The sequence below is a fragment of the Poecile atricapillus genome, chromosome 2 (assembly GCF_030490865.1).
Source record: "Poecile atricapillus isolate bPoeAtr1 chromosome 2, bPoeAtr1.hap1, whole genome shotgun sequence".
Taxonomy (NCBI): domain Eukaryota; kingdom Metazoa; phylum Chordata; class Aves; order Passeriformes; family Paridae; genus Poecile; species Poecile atricapillus.
Window position 1 is genome coordinate 23,700,307 of NC_081250.1, and position 16,338 is coordinate 23,716,644.

Below are 16,338 nucleotides of genomic sequence, written 5' to 3' on the forward strand. Positions count from 1 at the left end.
TTTCGATATAAAGAGCACTTAAGAAATTATTAAATTGTATAGAATAGTGTGTATGCTGTACTGACATAACGATAAAACCTGTTTCATGGACATAATCTAATAAAAAAGATCTGATAATTCACTGTAGCTGGTGAAATTCTGGATGATATAGCTCATTGAGTCATGTACCTTTAGGTAACTGATTCAGACTCAGTGAAAATCAATAGTAACTGAATCTTCATGCCAATTTACTCCAGCTCAGTTGAATAAATGAATGGAAATGAAGTAATCCCTTGGATGAAATTTGTATTTGACAAATGTCTATATTCCAAAAGCACTTACTACTGGCAAACTTAAATATGTTAGGAGAGAAGCTATGAATATGGAGAATATTTAAGTAAAAGAAATACTTTCTCAGAGTTTGTCTTAAGAGTTGCAACTGGACAGAATACATTCAGTGCATCTATAAAAGGAAAGCAGAGCAGATAATGTGTGAGTTTCTGGAAGAAGTCACATGGTTTGACCATGCCAGACGGATGGTTCCTGAAAGACTGCAAAATGAAGCATGCCACAAGCACAAGAGAACAGCCAGGCAGGTCACATGCTGGCACCAAGAGCTTGTCAAACCCTGGCTCTGCCTCTAGCAGTCCGCACACCATGGTGGCTGTGTCTCACATGGACTCATTTGCACAGGGCCAGCAGGTCAGGCAAAGCAAGCAAGCAAATGTAATGGCAGTGCCACAGGCCACGTGCAAACAAAAATTAGAAGCAAAGCAGCAACACGTGCTTTCATATCACAAGGCAAACTATGGTTTCAAAGGAAGAATGGATGGGAATTGCTGTGACTCACTGTGAGCTGTATCCTGCCAACACCAGGCCCCTGATGGCAAAAGCAGCTCCCTACACGTGGGTAACACATGCTGCTCTGTGGCAGGTGGCACATACATGCAGGAAAGGCTGTGGCCACCTCCCTTCCTTACCAAGCCAGGGCTCTTATCTATGTCTTTAATATCTGCAACACACAGACTGCAAGTTCTCTGCAGTGGTCTGAACCCTGCAACGTGCGTTCAGGAGTCAGTGGGGAGCTGCCTTTGGGGACCGTGATTCCCTTGGAGAAATTGTTTTCCAGAAATCTAAATATCAAACTTCTTGCTTTCTCATTGACATTTCAAGGTCTCCTCTCACAGGCAATTATTTACTTGGTACAAAATGGTACAACGTCTCAGAAAGCTGCCGTGTTTTGCTGCGCTATCCTTAGCTGTTTTTAAACTCCAGAGATTGTCTGCTCCTTTAGGTCTGCTTCTGCTTCTCTGATGCACATTTATGGAGTTTTATCAGATATAAAGAACATCCATCACCCTTGGTGACCAGTACGTATGAAGAAGTGCTAGTCTGAAGCTGCTGAAAAACACAAATATGAGACAGATTTGTCCTATATACTTCTCAACTAGAACATACTGTTTTCATGACTGACCAATGGTAGCTAATTATTAGACTCTTTGCTGGACAATCAAACACAGAAAATTTAGTAAAGGCTGCCCAGATCAAAATGTCTGACTAGACACTCAATTTGGAAAAAAACCTCCCACACTTGGGAGCTCAGCAACATGAATCATGGTTAAAGTCTAGTCTTTTTCCCCCCACTCCAGAATGCACCAGCGTCCAGGAAAGGATCCCAAGAATTTAAATACCGTTTTGTAGCCATTTTCCTATGAAAGAGAAAAGTAAATAAAAACAATGTTTAGTTGTATTACGAGTCAAACGAAAGTACACAGAGATTCCCCTGGCCAAACTCTAGGCAAAAAAAGCAAAGTCTCTCCTAGCCAAGTTCCTGCAGAGGGAAGTTGTGTGAAAGAGCCAGGAGACCCTTTCAAATGGAAAGTCTTTGGGCAGTGTACAGCTGGCTATCCCTCTTTAGCCTAGAGAGCAAGGGGCATGGATGACATTGCTCTGCTTCTCTCCTGTTCTCTGGCTGGTGGAGTGACTGCTAAAAACAATCTGTAGCTGGGGATCCCACCAAAGCAGCCCTCAGGCTGCTCTGGCTTATCACAGGTTTGAACCTGTCTTTGAGATGCTCCAGAGGACACAAAGGTGGAGCACGTTCACAGCAACTGGCTTGCAGCTGTGCCCAGCACAGCTCAGATCCAGATGTTTCTGCTGCCAGATGCATTTCCAAATATCCATTGCAAATGCCACAATGTTAATTCCAAGGACTTAGAAATATCTACATCATGACTGACATGTCAAGGTCTCTCTCTTAACCACAACCTCCTTTCCTCTGACCTCTAGCCAGACTACTTCAGATTCTCACAGACTGGAATATTGCACCTCAAAGGAATGCATATATTTTTAAGGACTATGTGTTCAGGGGCATTTCAGACTAGTGCTGCACTACCTGCAATGAGAAAGCTATGGGAAGCTCTCCAGGAGGAGACCTCTCCCATGAAGAGCCACCCGGTCCCAGTGCCTTGGCTACTGCCTTGCCTGACATGACCCCACACCTGAACCAGTCAAATTAAATTTGGTAACCTAACACCATTTCTGTGGGGCTTTGTACCACTGCTTCAGGGTTCCCTTCTGGCTTTTTGTCATGGGTAGTGGCAGTTCTTGGTTTCTATGGTTTATCAACGGTTTCCCTTACTAACAGATCTATTCCTCTGACTGAAAGTTTGGCACAGCTGGAAACTAGAAGCAAAACCACAAGTGAATGGCCTGGCACTTGCCACCCATCTCCAACCACAAACCCATACAGTTACTGGATTTGACTAACGGCTATCAATCACCCCAACTGCAGACAAATAGATATCAACTAGAAAAGGCCTGAGGGAAAATATCAGCTAAAAACCAAGATGGTATTTTACTTTTAATGAGGTGATGCTGTCTTGGAAATACATTTATTTCTTACTTGATACTTAACTCGATAATTATGGCATTATTCTGACTGTTTGCCCTTCTCTCTATTAAAGTGTGTTTGTCCTTTGCCTAAAGCCAACTCAAGCTCTGCCTTGGAGGTCAGGTTAAACAGAAAACAATCCTCATTATCCAAAAAACTGGAATATGAACAAGTGCAGTCTTCTGCTTCCTTTTATGTTAAGTTTCCTTAAGTGTGAAGCAGAATGTCATTGTTATTCCATCAGATCACTAAGGTCACTAAGTTAAACTGTGGCTTGTGTCCATTAGACTTTAAAAATATTTGAAAAAAAGTTTTGTAATAGGCTGGCCACTTATCTGGGGAGGAAGAAAAAAATCGCATTTTAGTAGGTCTAGTTTGGAAAAATAATCAGCTTCCCACACACCCCCCTATGCACATGAATGGCAGAAGAATAAAAGATGAAAAATGGAAAGCATAGAATTTTGAATGCTGACAAGATCTTCCTAAGGAACAAATCCTGTCACAGTACAGTTGGTCTGGACTGTGGTGAACTTTTACAGCACTTGCAACTTAAATCATTCTTGTAACAAAACAAGATAATTTCCAAAAATGGCAGAAACAAACTCAAGCCAGAATCATACAGTACTTTGGTTCAAAGGTTGCAAATTAAGCTGTGTAGCTTTTACAGTTCTAAGCTGCAACATGCACCACTGCTTGTTAGAACAAAAGACAAAACAGAAAAAAAGAAAGTTGTTATTTTAGTTCTTTCTGCTACCAAGATCTAACTGTAAGCAAGCACACAAGTGAATGATTACACTTTGGAGCTCTTGGTCCACTAGATATGTTGGTTTAAGGTTCACTGGAAAACACCAGATAATGTGATTGCAAAGTCTGTGTTTAAATTGCTGCATGATAAAGAGAAAAGTTCTCTCTTAAACCATGTTTAAGATGTTTGGCAGTTTATATGGAAAACCTAACTTATAAGCAGCATTCATAGCTGTACTCAATTGCTTTTTGCCATGTCTCTACTGTCTTGGTTTTATTATACCTTCCCTCCCAACATCCAGTTATACATCCTATTTTTCCTTTTGTTAACAGATTCCTCTGCTGTTCTCTCTTCTTTCCAACCTAAAGAAGATTGAAAATATATTACAGATCATTTTTCTGCTTTTGAAAGACATTTCAAAAATATCTCAAAAATAAGAGAACACGGCACGAGAAGGAAAAGTTAAGCTAAAAACTGAAAAGAAGTAAAAATTTTCCATATGGAGGAATACAGGATCTAGTAGGCAAAGCCAAATATTCCTACTGCTGCATAGCTATTGTGCCCACCTAAAACAGTGAAGACAAAAGGATCAGATATGCTGAAGCACAGAGAAATACCTGACAAGGAATTAAGCTGCATCTGAAATTATACTGTGTCATAGAAATATGCCTCATGAAAGGCATGGCAATATTCATATTTTAGAGGCTCCTTATTATCTTCAAAGCCTATTTTCCGACTGTGTTCATGATACTGTTCTTGTATGTGCAGAAAGATAATATAAAACTCAAGTCTTCACTACTATCAATCAGAGCCGTCTTTCTCACATTCAGTATGTCCAGGATTTCATCTGCAATATCCATATACACAGGAAGAAATTAAAATACCAGTCTGTTGACAATTCACTATGGTGTGCAAAAAAAGATGATTTTAAAAAAACAAGGAATATAATTCTTCCCTATAGAAATCAGGCTAAGTTTATCAACTGATTTTGGTTTGAGACAGTTCTGTTTATGCTGGTTTATATGAATATGTAGTCTCTCTGTCCTGCTCCCATCCAAACCCAAGTACCTGCAGTATCACTGACGCACTTGGGCTGTGGCAGGAATATGTCCTATACTTAGAAAAACAAGCTCTATATTCAATTGCGGAGTATTTTGCTGATAATATTTCAGTACATGATGCTTTACTGTTGATTACAGGCTTTAAACAAATGTTTCTGCTTTCCCAGTGGTTTGGATAATTGAATAATATTAATGGAAATCAAAATTTAAGTAATGACATACTGTTACTTAATTTGAAGTGAGGGTCATTTAGCACACATAAACAACTCCCTCGCCAGGTATGCAAAGTTAGATTGATTATTCCTCAAGACCATTTAACAGCAAACCAACTCATCATAAGGAATGACTAACCCAAGAGTACAGGACATAGTACTTTGAATTTTCCAAGCAATTCTCTGCAATAGCAGGATTTCTGTGAACAATATCCCCCAAAGCCCACTGTCCTCTTTACTTCAATTTCCAGATGAAGAACACACTTAGGCCATTGAGAACCTGCGGCTCTCTGCTGAACACACGTTGCCAGATGCATACCTCTCTCTTTTTTTTTCTTTCTTGAAGTGCTTAAAAGCCTGTACCTGTGAGAGATTAGCACCTACAGAACAGCTAATTCAGACCAAATGAACGCATGATGAAACTGATGCTACCTAGGATAGACTCAAGGAAGAACTGGACGGCAGATATCTTGCGAGAAAAAAGCCGCCTGTCCCATTTGCAGCACCAGGGAACTGCAGGCTCTGTTACAAGTTATCACTTTGTTGCCTCTGGTAACAACCGGGAGTTGCACATCTTTCTCTGGATAAGGACATGCATACAGTAGCTCACAGACTGATGGCCTGACTCCCTTTGTTGCTACCTTTTTGTGTGTGTGGTATTTTAGCATATAGGTAACAATAATCTTCCAGAGTGGCTTAAATTCAGGTAAATTTAACTTATACACGCTCTTTTGCTTGCGCTATGCAGCCTCATGAAGCCCAGAATAGAGTCTGTGAATTCCACCCTCAGCCTCAACACTCAGCTGACAGTTCTTCATAGCTCCCACATATATTGCAACCCTTATTTTGAACAAAAGTCTTGCAGTCCTGGTTTTATGTCACAGATGAGACAGCTGAAAGCTTGTACAGCATCGCTGAAAGAAGTGAAGGGCATGGAAGCTGTGGAGACCACTACACAACACCCTCTCCTGCCTTGCCAGTTTGCAGCACTCTTACAGCCATCGCTTCAAGTGCTGTACTGTGCACATTAACAGAGAATATGCCACTCTTTGTGACACCCTGTCACACTGAATTGTTTCTGAAGAGGTTACAATCCCCTTTGAAGTCAGAGTTAATTTCAACAATCCTTTCAGTGAAGCCAACGCACGATTCCACTAAGAAGTTAGTCTCCACTCAATGTCAGAAGTTCTCTGTATCAGGCTTTGGAGACAGCTTAAAAGAAGGTCTTCCTGTTACACTTGGCTATTTCTTTCTGCAACCACTTGACCATATTCATCCCACAAAGCAGTAACTGAAACTTCACCTGCTGCGCTGACTCTGCTGCTCTTGCTTTGCTCACAAAGTTGGGTAGAGGTAGAAGTGAGTGGCACATTCTGAGTGGGTCCCACTCCTCAGAATCACGGGAACCCTGGGGTTGGAGGAGACCTTGAAGATCACCCAGTCCAACCACTGGCCCAGCACCACCATAATCACTCCTGAGTCATAGCCCCAAGTGCCACATCCATCTTTGAACACTTCCAGAGACAGTGACTCCACTATCTCCCTGGACAAGTTACTCCAATGTCTGACCACTCTTGGACTGAGAGGTTTTTTTCTAATACCTAACCTGAACCTTCCTTGGCTCAGCCTACAGCCATTTCCTCTTGCTCTTTCACTTGAGACACGGCAGAAGAGACCGGCCCCCACCTCCCACAGCCTCCTTTCAGGCCGTTGTAGAGAGCAGTGAGCAGTGAGGTCCCCCCTGAGTCTCCTTTTCTCCACAACAACACCAGTTCCCTCAGATACTTCTCATGGGACATGTTTTTAGACTCTTCACCAGCTCCATTTCCCTTCTCTGGACACCCTCCAGCACCTCAATGTCCTTTTTGAAGTGAGGGACCTGGAATGGAACACAGCACTCAAGGTGTGACCTCACCAGTGCTGACTATAGAAGAACAATCACTTCCCCAGTCCTGCTGGCCACACTACTCTTAGGATCTCCTTCCACAGACTCATTCTACCACCTGGTTCTGTAGCTGACACGGGAAAGTACATACAACAGATCTGATGACTGCACTTCAAACTATACTAATAACTTATGGCTTGTTTGGAAAGGGAAATAAAGATTTACTATATTTTAGTGTTTTAGATGATTTACAATTACTCAATACCCTAAGACATTGTAGCTAAAAATGAATATGTCTGCTGCTATTTTTAAAAACCTGATGTTTTATGATTCCAGGCAGACTGCAGGTCCAAAATCCAGCATTCACATAACCATAGTTTTGATATTATCACAACTGTATACATTATCTAGAACAACGAAGTCCCAAGCTCACATTTTTTCTACACACAATGATGTAACTCCTCTAATTGGACAAATTTATTCCACTGAAAGATAACTTATATGCCAATAGCTTGTTTCCCTGTGTCTGCTGTTTGTGTCCACCAGGGAGTTTGGCCCATCACAGGTATTTCAGCATCTCATATCTGCTGTTACAATTTTCAAGCACAGTTGGTAATGCAGTAACTGTCTCACATATATTAGGAGTTGACAGAGTAGGCTGAAAAATGAGACAACTGCTAAAAACATGATATAATATTTAAAAATGAATAAATAATAACCTCATACTATTCATGCCAATGTTGTGGCTTATGAATTTCTGGGACTGATGATTTTACCAACAGCAGGCTGATTAAAACACCATGGAGCTGGTGCATGAACAGTCTCAGTAAGAAACCCATGTGAATGGAATTAATTTCCCTCCTGGATAGATGAAGCTTGTTGCACTGAGATAATACTGTTTTAGTTTTAGTTTGGGGAGGTGGAAAAGCGTTTTGGGAGAGGACTGTTTTTCCAGTTTTGGGTTTGAATTGGTGCCTGTAAACATGCAGTCACAACACTGGCCACCCTCTAACATATGCCTTCTTCAGCCTGACTGGGCTCTGAATATAACAGGCTACAAAAGCTAATATTCTCTTCTGATGACTTTTAGCTCTGTATTTACTCCAAAGGGAGACATTTTAAAATATTAATTATTATTTATTAATATTAATAATGATGTTTAATATTATAGTTAAATGTGTCTAGCTGTAATTGTTACATGGATAGCCTGACTCCTGAGTCCCACATGCACAGCTACCAATCTCCTAGTCTGTGCAGCACTGAAATCATACAGGAGCATGGTTTTGAAAACTGGGAAGGTATAGATGCACCAAGAATGAAGCACCAAATATTCTGATGCTTTTTCTCAATACTGATTCCTCGGAAGAGAATCCAAAATCGGTGATCCGAGTTTTCCTTTATAGAGCATTTCACACAGATCTGAATCTGGGATTCTACTCTTTTTCCCCCTTTCACCCTCATTCACCTGAATTAAATATTACCTAATTGAAGCAAGACATTCTCTTCTTCCCTAAAACACTGGTCATGGCCTCCTGCTTAGGAGCTGCCACACTCCTTGAGCCAGCTGGAAGAGTTTTATGTATCCATACAGAAGTGGATGCTATTCCCATTTTTCCCTTTCTGTTTACTGAGTGTTCACCAAGTAGAAGGTACAAAGCCCTTTCCTACTGGCCCAGAAAACGCTCAGCCTCGAAGTGTAATCTTTGTATAAGTAATTCAAATCTTTATCTAAACATTAAAAAAAAGCCAAATGATGTCCCCATTTTCTCAGGCCCTTGTCAGTCCTGTCAGCTGTATCTCTGAAGGACTCTCCAATATGGTAGCAAGCCATAGCATAGCTTGTAATTTCCCCTACTGGTTTTTACTATCCATGCATCACAGCTTTTAAATCACAAAGAAAGCAAAGAAAATACATTTACTCTTTCATTACATAATGATACTCCATTCAAATGGCTGGAGGTCACTGCAAACTGCTTAACTGAACAGGAAATTTAAAAACTGGAGCTGTCATACAAGGAATTTTTGAAGTAGTGCTTTATTTTGGGGGTGCTGTCATCAGCAGTGCACATGGGCAGAAAAGACACACAAAGCAGAATAGTTTCTGGGTACGTAACACGTATACCTGAGTATTGAACAGTTTATTGCTGATCTGTAAATAGAACAGGATCCTTGGGAATCTAACTGAGGGATTTTAGGATACAAACTCTATGTGTTCATCTCTGCAGAGGCCTATAAATCTGTACCAAAATTAAATGTGCAGTTTTAAAATAGCTATGACTTTATATGAACCTCAGACTGTGGGAGGAAAAGAGCTGAAAAGTGTCATTTGTTTAGCTGAATCAGCCAAGATGACAAATGTTCAGATTTACTCTAGGTGTGTCTTGACAGAGGTTTTTGGGTTTTTTTTGTGTCCAAGTCCTGTATAAACTTCTGTGTATTTCAGATCTACTTCTTAAATAAATACTTAGCTTGCATTTGTCTTAAATGTTTTTAGATTAAGGGTGATTTAAACTGAGGTTCCATGTACTTAAAAGACATAGTAACCTGTAACATACAGATTGGACCATTCATACATAGCTCACTTTTCTCCTGCACTTATCTAGGCTTAAAGCACCCTCACGGTGTTTGTGACAGCCTACAAAATTCTGTACAAGCAAACTCCAACTGTCCAATGTCTCCTTGACATAAACAGGATGCTGGTATGTTTTGTGATGCTGTATAGTGTTTTATTATGAAACCCATTGCAGTAAAGTCCATATTTTATAAAAAATGTCCACAGAAGTCTCAGTATGTTCCTTAAAAGTCAAAGACCTTTAAGATCTTTAAAAGAGAAAGCAAAAGAGAGTAGGAAAAGAAGGCAAAAAGTACCCAGTAAGACAGCAAAACGAAAAGGTTGTTTTAATATCAAAGCCAAATCTATCATGCAAAGTTTTAGCTGCATTCTCATACCCTTATCCTACCAACACCAGTGGAAGGAAATACAGACTGGTGATTACCCAAGGGCACTACCATTTCCCAGCAAAACTGCTATTCAAGCTTCTGGATATACTCCACTGAGTTTGCAAAATTTTACATTTTACTGCTACCAAGGTCACAATAACATGGGCTTTCTTTTGCAATCCATCAGAGGAATCTGAAAGACAATGCAGATCATGCAGAGAGTATTGCACTGTTAACCCACGAAGACACCATTCAGGGCTGTTTGCTGTGGCTTTGTGGCAAAGAACCTTGAGAACGGTCTTCCAAATCATGCTTGTACACTGAAGCATGTAGAAGCCATACTATTTGGGATGAAAGAACATAGTACATACAGACTTGGCAGATTCCTGACCTCTACAAGTTTTAACAGTCTCCCAAGAGTAAGACTAAGAATGTCACACTGACCCTACATCTGGCAAGAAAAAAGAAGTCCTGGTTTTATCGAACTCTAGTTCAAATCAGATTCATTTCCATAAGAAAAAAATACTGATTTTGTAGTATTAATGTAATATTTGCATTTATATATAAGCAGAAAATTTAATTTACTGTGTGGCTTTGGAGATTCCAAAAAGCTCATACACCATTACAAGAAAAAATAAAATTAAATTGGTGGAGTTTGTATATGGCAGTATTTCTTATCTGTCAAAATGCTTCAAATTAAATGAGACAGAAAAAAAGTTTTGAGCATGTAATAAAGTTCTGCATTCATTTTTTGGCCTGTATCACTCTTACTGCAAATGCTAAAATGAAGCTTTTGACTCTGCTATTTGAATCAAAACATATCAGCAGCTTAATACTATTGTGAATATGCTGGTATATGAGCTAAGAATGATTCTTTAAAAGCCTGCAATGGAGAGTTTAAGTGATATTCCTAAAATCCTCATTCTTTTTTTTCTCTCATTTTCTGACTTCATTTCTGAGTCAGAGACAGAGAGGGTGGAGGATAACTCTACCCTGGCCATTTGACCAGGCAAAAAGCCCAAGAAAGATGATTTTTCCATAAAACATTAACAAGTAGTAAAATCCCAAAGTTATTTTGCAAGACTTCAATTAGTATTTGAACTTATTGTATAAATTACATTGTTGTTTCTCAAGGCCCTAATAGCATTGCATCTCCTTGTAAATTTTACTGATTTTGGGTTTTAGGCAACCCAGTACATATTTTTCTTTCACATTTTATTTCTGTATATCCTTTGGCTACACAATAGGTGCTAAAAAATGCTATACAGTTTCCACACGGAGATCACTCAGGTGATGAAAACATGGACTTTTTGCCTTTAACCAAATGCAAGTGATTGGGTTAGCATCGAGACAGATTTACCCTGTTAGAACTCTTGCAGGTTTGTTCCTCTCCACACCCTACACGGTACAACCTGCACATCAGTGTCTTTCTACAGGCAAAGACCAGTACGTGAGAGGGACTCTTGAATTCACAGCTCACCTGCATCCAGCTGCAATATTTTGTAGTGAGATAGTTCTGATTTCACATAATCAGCTAAAAAAGCCATTTATCTGGGAGGACGGGGTTGACTACAATTAACATCTGTTACCCTACCCTCAGGTTACATAACTTATTCTTAAAGAATCCTACCTCTAGAAAACAACTTTACAATGGCTTCTTAAATCTCAAATATCCCAAGAGCAGACTACAAGCAAACACCCTGCTTCGATGCTTCAGTGCAGAAACTGCAGAGGAAGAAGACTCCGCTGACTACAATGTCATGCCTTCCTCAGAGTAAAACCTTTCCAGAATCCAGCTTTACTCAAATGGATCAACAGCCTCTCTCACCCAGTTTTATCTGCATTTGGATTCAGCTTCAACCAGAATACAAAGATGCTCATGCAAGTTTTACCAAGAGCTGAGACCCCCATCAAAATAGACTCCAAGATAGCAACAAATATGAATCTGCAATGGGCATTTCTATTTTGCACTGCAAATAAAACATCCTATCAGGCCTTTCCAATATAAACATGATTTACTGCATTGTAACAGGCATTACTGCACATTTTTTCAAAGGAAAAGCATGAAGAAAATAAAACTGTATTTCTTACTTTCGACGGAACATTTCTGCAAATATGCAGCCAACACTCCAAAGATCAACTGCTGTTGCATAACTGGACTGAAGTAAGACTTCAGGAGCTCTATACCACAAAGTAACAACCTGTAAAACAAAAAGGAACAGAAAAGAGAGTGCTTAGCTGCAGAATTACAACCTCCTAAGTGCTGTATGTACAGCTTCCTTTTAGTTTAATCTATATTGTAAAACTCACATATTAGGGCCAAGTGGTTTAGCTAGCACATAGAAAAGTGTCTTGTATGGAAAATCTCAGTATCCATAGCTGCAGATGATGACTCAGGATGTGAGACCATTTCTTGTCAAGAACATTGCAACTCAGGGTACAACAAAACTGGTTTCAGAATACAGCATTGGTGTGACAATCATAGTACCACACCACACTACCAGCAACTCTCTGAAGCTTTTGCAGCTTACAGATCCCAGATACTTTCCAGTGGAGATTTAGACACTCCACAGGGCAAATGTTAGTCAAATGAACAAGGCCTTGTTTTCCTAACTTTCGGGATGTAAATGTAGTCCCCAGAGCCAAAATGGAAACAAACAAGCCAAGGAATACTGTGGGTTTACCCATAGGACAAATCAATACTTGCAGCATGTCTGTTCTCAGCCCCTTATGGTTCATGTACTATTTTCTATAAAAGAGATTGGGTTAACTCAAGTGCATGGGCAATTAGGGTAAACATGTTTGACCCGCCTCCAAAGTTGTCTCTGAAGAAACTGAAGAAATTATAACTTTTTTTTTCATCAGTTGGATACAGAGTAATCTAAACCCTTCTCAAAGCCATCCCTTACAAAAGACATCAATGTTGTCTACTGTGGTTTCCTTGCACACAAAGGAACCCTAAACTGTCAGTTTTTAACTAAGCACCACAGCACAAGGATTCCTGGCAGATTCTTGACCTTTACAGTTGTGTGACTGTCTCTGCCCATGTGCTGCTGGTCAGACCAGCAGTAACTTCTCTCACACCATATGTTGAAATGACACACTCTTTCCCATGGACATATGCCACGTAAAGCGCCTGCTATTACTCTGTTCTTGTCCTGGTGGTTATGTCACAACACGTTGTAGGGACTCAGTGGGAATTTTACTGGCACTGCTCCATTAATGTATTTTGATAAGTCCTGCTCACTGGACCCACAACAGAGATGAGACAGCTTATATTTATCCTTTTGTATCCCACAAGTAGACCAAATACAGATGAGGCTGACTGTCTCTTCAGGATATCTGCCCAAGAATACAAGGAGCTTCTGCAGAGTCCTGTGTGTGCTACTATCTTGCTAGATAGAATATAATCTCATAGCCACAGGAGTATTCCACTCCTGAACAGAGTTATAATCCAGCCGTAACAACATATGACCATCAGCTAAGTGCCAATATTTTCTCACTCTGTGCTATAATTTGAACCTCTGACTATTAACATGGGGGCTGGAAGGGTCTCTACAATTACTGGCTTTTTTCTTCAACAAATGCAAAGATGGGAGATGTAACATTCAGGAGGAGCATGAACCAAACCAAAACTCTGAAAAAAAAAAAAGGATAGAAACAAAGAAAATTGTAAGAATGAAAATAAATTTAGAAATTATGTTAGCTAGGATAAGTGAGTTCTGAATTTCAAGACCAGCACAAAGAAATGTGTAAGAATAGCGTTTTTTTTTTAATGATAACAATGTAATTGTCTTCTAAAGAAAAATAACAATGGAAGTAATCAGCCAAATTTGCTGCTCAAAGCCAGATGAAACAAAAGCAAATACAACATTTATTACAATAATTATATGCCCTGACAGCCTTTGGAATCACTGAATGGCTACTGAAGAGAGGTTAATGGGTATCTACAAAAGTGGTCATTATTTGCTAGCAGTTCTTTTAAACACTTCGGTGTTTATTTATAAAATTTATCTATGAAACAGTTCAATAACACAGTACAAAGTACTGCACTGGCAAGCTACACTTCCAGATACCCATCCACAGAAAGACATTCCTGTGTGGAAGTTCAGCTTTACTTAGCTCCATTTGTCTTGTTCCTGATTTTCTACTATACCAGTGATACTTTCATGAAACACTTAAAAAAAAAAAAAAACAAAACAGAGAAGTGTCTTCAGAGATTCACTCCAAGGAAAGAAGACAAATATAACTGGAGGTCAGGGATTCTCTCCGGAGATGCCCTGTCTGAATCAGATATAATTCCTCCTAAAATACATTCTTTTTCCTAATGCAGACATAGCTCTCAAACTGAACTATGCTTTTGTTCTTGCAGTACATTTGTGAAAAAGCTTACTGAAGGAATACTGCTTTGAGAAATTAGATATAACAATTTCAACCCGTTACTGTTTGTGAATGGCTGGGTGTAGTGTCAGGAGGAAGAGCTGTGTGATCTCTGATCTGATCTTTGGAATACCACCAAACCCTATGATTCCTGGTTTGAGGTCCACATTGCTCTTCTCACACAGAGCATAAGGATGATTTATTTTCCCCAGTCCCACAAGCCCTGCAACATTAGGGCTATGCACTCTCCTAGGCAAAGAACTGGGGCACGGATAATTGTGGACCATATGCCCCAAACTGAAGTCCCTTCCAGGTGAGTGTGGCACAGGGCAGCTGCTCCTTTCCTAAGAGCTGCATCATGGCTCTTGCCCGTGTCCGTGCATGCTCAGGGGGACGGTGCTGTTTTCAGACGGCTGCGGAAGTGTGCAGCACGGTGGCTGCTTCTCCCATGTGACCCCTTACTGGCAAGTTCCCCAAGCATTTGCACCCTGCTACACTCCATGCGTGCATACACAGAGGACTGGGAGATTTTGCTTGAGTATTTTGGAAAGTTAAACCTGTAAAATAGAAGTTTTCCAAAAGACTAACAGTTAAATTTCAGCTAACGCTTGACTGCATTATCGTCAGAGAGGAAGGAATCTGTGTTGAGCTGGTTTGATATGCTCTCTCAATAATGTGTCATTATAAAAGTGATCAAACAACCTTTACAGTTTGTAACATGCAAGTCCGTGTTTCAAAATGTGAACCTGGAAGAAATCAAAATGCACTAAATGTCAGTTTGGACACAAGTAATGCCACAGATGACTCCTTTTGTGGGCAGGGTCTTCTCCTGAAAAGCACAGGATGATGCACATGATGCTGTGGTTTTGACAGTTTCACACTCTCTCTTACCATAGAAACCAAGAAAATATTTGTGGACATTCCATTAACATTTGCAGAGGAGTAGAAATGAAAATTATTCTGAACACAGGATATGGTGAGGCTGAACAAGCAGGTCATCACTTCCTCTTTAGTCCAGTTCTGAATGAAAAAGTGCTTTCCTTAGGTAAGCCACGCTACCAGGGAGGCAAGGTCTCCCTGAGCAACAGTGCACTTAACAGAGCTGCTTGATTAAGTCCCACTTTCAGGAAGAAAAAAGCATCACTATCTACATCAGTACATCTCAGATTCTTTCTCTTCTGAAAATCTGACACACACGAAATGTGGCACATGGTGATTGGTTTGTAGAAAAAGGACTCATGCTCATGTTCTGATGGAGATCCTAAATTGTGCAAGACTCCAAAGTACTTTGGAGGCTATTGACTTTAGTGACCATGTTGCATTTTAGTCCTCTCACCTAAGAAATTTCTGTCCACTGCCTTTTCCTTGCTTCTCCTTGCCCTGGCTGGTCTCTTCAGCTCCTCTCTTACACCAGCCAAGTTTCTACCACATGCCCAATGACCTCCTGGCTTCTTTCCCCTGCCTGCCTCTGCCTTCCTGTCACACACACCAGCGGTCCCCTGACAGCATCACCAAACATGCCTAATTCCCTGCTGCTCCTGTGCTAACACCTGGGTGGACACAGCCTGCTGCCCTGCTGCATCCCACGGGCTCTGCCTTCCCTCACATTCCTCATCAGCTCCTTTGCATCTCCAAGCTCCCTCAAATTTCACACCCTGTCCTCTCTTCTTCCAGCAGCCTCCAAATGCTCCTTGGCAAAATTAAGTCATTTTCCCCCTTTAGCTTCTTGTCCCACTCTGCCTGTTCTGAAGATACCCTGTAATATTTGCATTTAATGGATCAAGCTACATATGAAAATACTGAGAATATTCACACAGTGGAAAGAAGTAGTTATGTTTTACCTAAAGAGGTAACCAAGTTCCTTTTCCAGTGCACATTCTATGTTTCTACTGTCCAGATAAGAGTGGATGGTACCAGGTAAGAAGGGCATCAGTAGCTGCAGATCACTACTTCTAACTATTTAAAAGATAATAGATTTAGGCAGCACTTCATGAAAATAAATGACATGTGTATGTGAGAGGCAGAAGAAAGGAAAAGAACATCTGCAAAAGTCTGCTGAGGCTGTCTGACTCTCTGAAGAAGGAAATGTGCTCAGTGAGAAGCAAGGACAGAGCTGCATTTAGAGTCAGATGAAGAAAGAGAACTTCATTTTGAAATAAAGCTTTCTGCCTTACTACACTTGGCTATTGGGCACCACCTAGCCCAAGGAGTTTTAATTCTTCATGTTACCTGTTTCTGATGAA

At 40.3% G+C, this 16,338-nt stretch overlaps 1 protein-coding gene across 4 annotated transcripts in view; it reads right to left on the reverse strand.

The window, feature by feature from the left end:
• Positions 1 to 16,338, reverse strand: part of CDK6 (cyclin dependent kinase 6) — a 127,207-nt gene that overhangs the window by 22,818 nt on the left and 88,051 nt on the right. For all 4 annotated transcript variants that reach the window (XM_058833128.1, XM_058833129.1, XM_058833132.1 and 1 more), the window contains exon 5: positions 11,807 to 11,916. In XM_058833128.1, coding sequence (XP_058689111.1) covers positions 11,807 to 11,916 — 110 coding nt within the window. The remainder of the gene's footprint in view (positions 1 to 11,806; positions 11,917 to 16,338) is intronic.